Source organism: Gasterosteus aculeatus, chromosome 14 (assembly GCF_964276395.1).
Source record: "Gasterosteus aculeatus chromosome 14, fGasAcu3.hap1.1, whole genome shotgun sequence".
In the NCBI taxonomy this organism is placed as follows: domain Eukaryota; kingdom Metazoa; phylum Chordata; class Actinopteri; order Perciformes; family Gasterosteidae; genus Gasterosteus; species Gasterosteus aculeatus.
This window is the reverse complement of record NC_135702.1, coordinates 17,262,058-17,269,414: the sequence shown is the minus strand read 5'-3', so window position 1 is coordinate 17,269,414 and position 7,357 is coordinate 17,262,058. Positions and strand designations below refer to the sequence as shown.

The window sequence follows — 7,357 nt, the reverse complement described above, 5'->3', positions numbered from 1 at the left end:
GGGGGCTGGAGTCTGTCCCAGCCGACCTCGGGCGATAGACGGGGTTCGTCCTGGACTGGTCACCAGCCAGACATACAACCATTCACACACCTACGGGCAACTTAGAGTCCCCAATCACCCTGATCCCCAGAACAGGTCTCTGGACTGTGGGAGGAAGCCGGAGAACCCGGAGAGAACCCACGCAGACACGGGGAGAACATGCAGACTGCACACAGAAAGGCCACTGGGCGGAGTGGAACCAGGACCTTCTTGCTGTGAGGCGACGGCGCTGACCACCACGCCACCGTGCCGCTATTATTGTATTCAAATTGTATTATTTATTAAAACTTCTGCCAAATACCTTAATTTAATGGAGCAATGGAACAAACACAACTACTGTTGCTGGTGGGTGCAAATGTGTTAACATCCAACAACCAATATTTGAGTTGTGAATTTAAAAACAGAATGAGATCATCATTTTTAGTTTTGCAGTGCAAAGTCAGCAGATTGACTCAGAACTAAGATGAATTATTCAGTTGTCGCGCATCCCACATTTATTTGAACGTGGCCCTAATGCTCAATGCGATTAATCAAAGTAGTGACCCAAGATTGATGCTTTTCCCTTCACACTACAGGTACGTTACAAACTACAAAGGACCACACTGCTGTGTAGACGGGCATCAGACCGACAGCAGCACGGTGTTAAAACAGTTCTGGTCGCTTCAGGTGAGAATCGTACAATTAAATACAACGGAGGGAGTCTACTTTGATGAACTGATTTACATGTTTAAAGGGTCCTTTGATGCCAAAACACTGCACTGCGGTTTATAACAACACAACAGAGGATTTCACAAACTATGAAACACATTGTCAGGGTGACAATCTCTGCGTTTGCATTCGCTTCTGTCTATATTGGATCGGCCTGATCAGCGTGTTGCTTTGTGGCACCACGTCAAATTACAGCAAAACTTGAGCCGGGTTCAACTTTTGTGCTTTCGTGCTGCGTCTACCTTCATAGAACTGGAGGAGGAATCAACCTCCTCTGATGCAGCGTCCATGTCAGTCTTATTTGTACTCGCAGTCCTAAGAGTGACATGTTGCCATAAACACCATGAAGCGATTCAAGGTTGAAGCAAAGCGAAGATGCGTCTCCCCAAATTCCATCCGCGTTGGTCTTCAGATTCTGGAGAACTCCTTGTCACGTGCGCTGTGGCTGTACCGTCCAAACGGTTCCCAGTGCACCAACGAGAAGCCATCATGACACCTGGAGGAAGCTCAGGAGAGGAGTTCGAAAGGTCTGCAGACCCCGTTTTGAGGCCTAAGCGCAGTGGGAGAGGGAGAGCTTCAGCAGTCCCTGCGTGTGCATCTTGTAGAGCAGTTTGAACTCGGCGGGCAGCTGGTGGGACTCCTGCCATTTGGTAGTGAACTTGGTGCCCTTCTTGTCGTAGTAGTGGTACGGAAGCTCCTTGCCCGTGTTGGGGTCCCAGCCGAAGGGCCAGAAGCCGTACAGGTGGATCTGGTCGCACATGGTGGATGCCAGCGTGTACATCAGGATGCCGGTGCTCAGGCGCTTCGGCGACAGCTGCTTGGTTTTCCAGTAGCTGTTGAGCACAAGTGAAGATAACAATCAATACAATTTCAACGTGAGTGCACATGGCATCCATTGTCGTCTGTCCATCAGGAGACGGATCCTCCTCTGACGTTCTCACTGAGGTTTCTTTTTTCAACATGGAAGGGTTTTCATTTTCTGGTTTTCATCTTCAGTTTCTCCTGTGCTGATGTGAGGGTTTTAGGACAGAGGATGTCGCATGTGTACTGTAAAGCCTTCTGAGGATCATTTTTAATTTTATTTTTATTTGGGGCTTTACAAAATAAAATGAATTAAATTTAAAAAAATGAACCTATTGGGACCACCGCTGGTGGTCCTCCTCTGCAGAATCCCACAGGGGGAACTCTCCAAATCTGTCTCAACAAAACTATCTCCTAAGAGTCGTTGAGGTGCTGAAAGCCGACTGAGCTTCCCGAACGTGGTAATTCTTCCAGAGCAGGTAGGTTTAATGGGATTGGTGAAGATTAGGTCTTTGTATGAGCCGCCTATTCTGCTGCAACAACACTAAGCACTAGACTTAAATCCCCTCCACACACACACACACACACACACACACACACACACACACACACACACCGTGGCAGCTCTGTGCCATACCTTTCACTAAATAGCTGTCTCCTTATAATACGGCTTTAGAGCCTAGATCTCCTCTTTGCCATATGAGAAACAATTGAACCACACGATCTACTACAAATAGCACATTTTAATTGCAGGGATTCATTTTAAGATGTCGTAAAATAATATCCACAGATGGGGTCTTTGTGGTCAATGTCCGCAGTCTTACTAGGTGTCTCACCTGTTGACATACTGCATGATGTTTCCGGGCCAGGCCAGCCGGACCTTCAGCTGACCTCGATGCTCCACGAAGAAGTCAACCAGCGTCCTCGTCACCGTGGCCGACGTGTGGAAGAAAAACGCCGGGATCCACAGAATGACGCCGTCGAGCTTCTTCAGGCTCAGGAAGAAGTTGTTCCTGTCCTGCACAGTCAGTAAATTGTTGTAGTATTTCTCCAGGATACTGGGGTTAAAGGTCGTCATGTTGGTCCGACGCCCGACGTCCTTCTTAAAGATCTCGGTCGGTGCGAAGTTGCATCGGAAGACAAAGTCGAACTTCTCGATCTGGGGGCCGCAGCGTGAGCCGGTGAGGATGCCGCTGTTGCCGACCACGGCGCACACGTTGTAGTGCTTGTTGAGGATCGGCGAGACCTCGGGGAGGAGCGAGCGGAAGTTTTCGCCGATGGAGAAAACGTACTTGTGGCCGGAGTAGTCGTAGTGCATCAGCTGTCCGATTCGGACTGAGTCTCTGGTCAGGGTGAAGTTGTGGGGGATGTCAATGTATTGGGAGATCTCGTTTCTGCAAGGAGACAGAATAATAGAAATACCTGTGCAGTACAATGGATTGGAAACGTTGTGGTTCTAGAGGGACAGAATACTTTAAACATGAAGCCAGCATATGTATGAAAAGCACTGGCATACCACAGGTGTGGAATCTACTACCTCCAGCTAGTGTAAACTTTGAGTTTGGGAAGCATTTCAACTTTTGTTTTGAAATGTTTTGAAAGGCACAGTTCAACAAAATTAAAAATAAACATAAACCAATAACTCAAATTGTCTAATTTGGATTATCTGCATCTGACAGAATAACTTTTGAAAAATTTGAAATATATATTTTTGTTAAAGTGTGAGCATTGTTCCATTAGGAACGTAATATTGAAACAAATATCATGAATAACAAATCCATTAAAATCTGTTAGTACTAGGGTTCATTTAAATCTCCATTAAACAAGATTAAGGTGCAGATGAAGCGGACTGTTGACGCTGATGCCTCCGTTACTTGATATTTAAATACATAAAGCAAGCATTTTGTTTTTGAATGCGACCTCTGGTCCCTGGTTGCTCAAAAGCTACTTCTGCTTCTGCTGGGACACGGCGACTGTGAGAGATTTAAGATTCGATTTAAGGATTGTAAGCAAAACCATCCAAGCCACACGACTGGAAAAATACAAGAGGAGACCTGAGAGTTATTTAAAACACGCTCGGACGATACAAAACGCAAAACAAAATTCTACTATTAAATGACCTGACATTCATTTCTTTCAAATTGCTATAAAAGTTAATACCATTTGGGAAACAAACTGCTGATCGCGTCCCAGTTTTAATGGTTTGACTTATTTATATTTAATGCTATTGTATAAAATAACATTTTTTTTACAATATGTCTACACAACCTGTGAAATTTGAAATGGTTCAGATTTGAGATTTTATGATTTGCTGCTAATTTCTAACTGAGTAACATTTCTCCACCGGGGCTCACTGCAGTAAGCATGCTGGGCTTCAGAAGACCCCCCCCCCCCCCCCAAAAGAAAACACCACAAACCTACTTCAGCTGTAGAAAAGCAGAGCTGTTGTAGGTCCATTTCGAGGAGTTCTGCAGGTCCTCGCCCAGAGCGTTGGTCAGAGGACTGAAGGCAGGGTCCAGATACTTCAAAGCTAGCTGGGATCTACACAGACGAGGAGGAGGCAGAGGCAACGCGCATGTTTACCCATCAGGTGTTACGAGCAGGTCGTCTTCATTCACTTCAAATGCGTTAAAATGTTTGTAGCAAAATAATTTGTTGGACCAGCCAAGAAATACAAGCAGTCAGGTCGTAAATAGGCCAGCACCTCAGCAACGTTATTGAAACTACATTATTTGGAGTTGTTCGCTAAAATACAGAAATCTTCAGTAATTTCTTCTAAATCTGAGATCGGATTGACTTTTTTTGCATCCAAGGAGCAGAAATTGTGCCATCATGTTTTTTTATTGACAATAACCAAAATAAGTATAAGGAAATACATTGAGATTTGATTAACTACCTAATTCGTTTTGTTTTAATATCTTTCATGTCTGTTTCAAACTAAACACTTTGAGACCAAAAGTGAGGTCACCTGACCGCTTGTGTTTCTTGATGTCGTTGTAGCAAAACTGCAAAATTACATTAAATCTTTTTCTCCTGAGCTCTGCAGAAAAAGACTGACATGTGATATTTCAGTACCATTACCACAAAGTTGAAATGCCTCCAAAAGAAGCCAATTGAAATATGCAAGCGGATCTGTGAGGCTTTTTGTAGGAAAAACTGCAGTGAAAAAACGGATTCAGACACTTTTGTTTACACTATCAGCTCAGTGTAAACGCAGCCTCGCGTCGAGAATCAAATCATTTATTGTGGGAGGATGAGCAGCGAGGGGGAAACTGTTGCAGGCATTTGGTCCATCTTAGCAAGTCCCTGTAGTTCATTTAAGACTGTGTATGTAGGGTGAAACATAAAACCATTCAAGATAGTTTTAAAACAACCGGCCAGATCTTAAAATGATACCTTGTTTGATGCATTTCAAGACATTTAAACATGCATGAGAAATCAAATGACGTTGCCTTGTTGGTAAATTGAATCTAATTGAAAGGCTGAACATGAGGTCGACCCACTTGATAAGATGAACACTGGGTTTTTTTGGCATTTAAGAAGCTTCACCTCTTCTAAAACTACAACTGTAAATATAACAAACAAGACTTAGCCAGGAGATTACTTATGTATTCATTGATTTGTGTGTTCAGCCTAGCGTAGCACAAAGAGTGGAAGCACATTCTCCTCCAGAAGATACAAATAATCCTCCTTTCAACAACTCCAATGCTACACGATTTATTTGCCTCTTGTTTATTGAGCCGTAAAACTATCATGTTGAAAATTAAACACTGTAGTTCTAGCAGTCGATACACCTCAAAAATCCGTTCCTGATTGCGAGGGACCAAGTTTGAGATCCGTCAACTCTACGGAAACCCAAAGCCTGCGTACAGCAGGACCGGTGGTGACTAGCTTGTTAGCTATCGACCCGCGGTATCAGAAGGACCAGGCATCAGACGGTGTACTGTGCAGCCAGGGCTGGCTAGCTGTTTATCTAGGTAGTGGATTTCCATACCATGTATAAGGTCATGAATGGGACTTCCTACCCTCTAATTCCTGTCCTGAGTGTATGAAATGTAAAGGTTCCATGTGATATCTGTCAGCTAGCAGTATCAGCTAGAACAGATCAAACTTGTGTACAGTATTGGAGTTGTTTGTGGAGGTTTCATTTCCTCATTGATACAGGTAGGCTTGCAGTTTTTCTCCAGTCCAAGACAAACCTTGGAAAGTATGTGTAAATACTGTTCCACATAGATCGCATGGCGGTCAGAAGCTTATTCGTGTTGTTGCACCATTCGCCATCTTTGAAGCCAGCGACAATAAGCCAGAGGTTCAGCGCTGAATCCGTATCAACGTGATTTACTGCAGCTACCGGCTCAAAGAATACAATGGGAACACTAAAGCTGAGCACGTTGCATCTGGGAAGGTCTCACTTTGCATGAATCATTCGAGTTCCTCTGTAGCATCAGTTTGGGACGTGTTAAAGAAGTCAACCATGACTTGGTTTAACACGGAGCATGAACAGCTGTGTCTTTAGTGTCATACCAGTGATATGGCCATTCACCAATTTTGTTTCTCATTCTAACACCTTTATAAAAACATATTTTGCAATGGGTTTAAGTTTGAATTAGTTTGAAAGGAAATTGCATCCAATACAGATGTCTAACTGTGCCTCAGTGTAATTTACCACTTTAAAAAAACCTAGGGGACTCAGTAGTATTATGCTGCTGAGCTCCAGATGTGCAGATGATCAATCCAACGAATACAAAAATAAACTTGTCTAAAATAGCTAAAATTGTGACAGACGTTTTCTTAGTGAAAAAAGTATTTTTTCAAATTGTGTCTATTTTTTAAAACATTTATTATTCCTCCAAATTAGCTATTTCATGCTTTCTCAAATCCAACGGCCAACCATCCAAAAGGCTACAGTGCAAATGTCATGGAGCCTTTGCTTGGTATCTCATCAGGGACAGAAACAGATGGATACTCAGTATCACACCGTTGATAGATAAAGCTGCCATGACAAAATATGAATATTAACATAGGGGGGAAGGAAAGACAGAGTACATCCTTGTGTGCTGAATTCAAACGTCGGCCTCTGTATTCACCTCAGGTCAGGTTTGCGAGGCGGCCTCTCGCTGCAGTAGGAATGTAAAAACAATACATGAACCCTTGTCTTACTCATCACCAGTGAAGCAAATGACAGTTATCGACGGAGAGAAAAACCCGAAATACTTATATATACATATATATATATATATATAGGAATTTGATTCTATAAAGACCTGGCATGCAGTAGTAACCTGGGTTCCAAATACTTGATTTTATATTATTCTAACAACGAAACAATTACTGTGATATAACAGCCGAGGTGGTGGTCATTTAAATAGTTGTCACTTTTTTGTTGCAATTACCAACTGCTACCAAATAAAATGCAAATATTTCAAAAATAAAGCTTAGTACAGGATATTTTGATCACTTGCTGTGTGAATACATTTAAAATAAAATGTGAAGGTGAACGATGAAGTAATTTCCACACGCATTCACTTAATAAGAAGTCATATAATATCACTGTCTCCCCTACCATCATAATGGGGGAGCCCCACTCCTCAAAGAAAGCCTTAACTTAACTTCTCTTTGTAGTTCTGCCCCGATGGACACACACAGACACGCATGCACACACACAGGTGAGCACACTTTCATGGTTCCCAGAGGATGAATCCTGATGACCTTTTGAGATCCTTTGACTTTTTATCCAGCAGAACATCAAGTGAAAAATGTGGTTTAAAGCTTTAACTTTCCAACCCTTGCTAATGTAAAGCTACGCTAG

The 7,357-nt window shown here is 42.9% G+C and overlaps 1 protein-coding gene across 1 annotated transcript in view; it reads right to left on the bottom strand.

Annotated features, from left to right (window-relative positions):
- Positions 1 to 1,297: 1,297 nt before the first annotated feature.
- Positions 1,298 to 7,357, bottom strand: part of st8sia3 (ST8 alpha-N-acetyl-neuraminide alpha-2,8-sialyltransferase 3) — a gene marked incomplete in the record, with an annotated part of 6,300 nt that continues 240 nt past the window's right edge. The window contains 4 exon segments of the mRNA NM_001267635.1: positions 1,298 to 1,580; positions 2,385 to 2,942; positions 3,970 to 4,088; positions 6,041 to 6,049. Coding sequence (NP_001254564.1) covers positions 1,298 to 1,580; positions 2,385 to 2,942; positions 3,970 to 4,088; positions 6,041 to 6,049 — 969 coding nt within the window.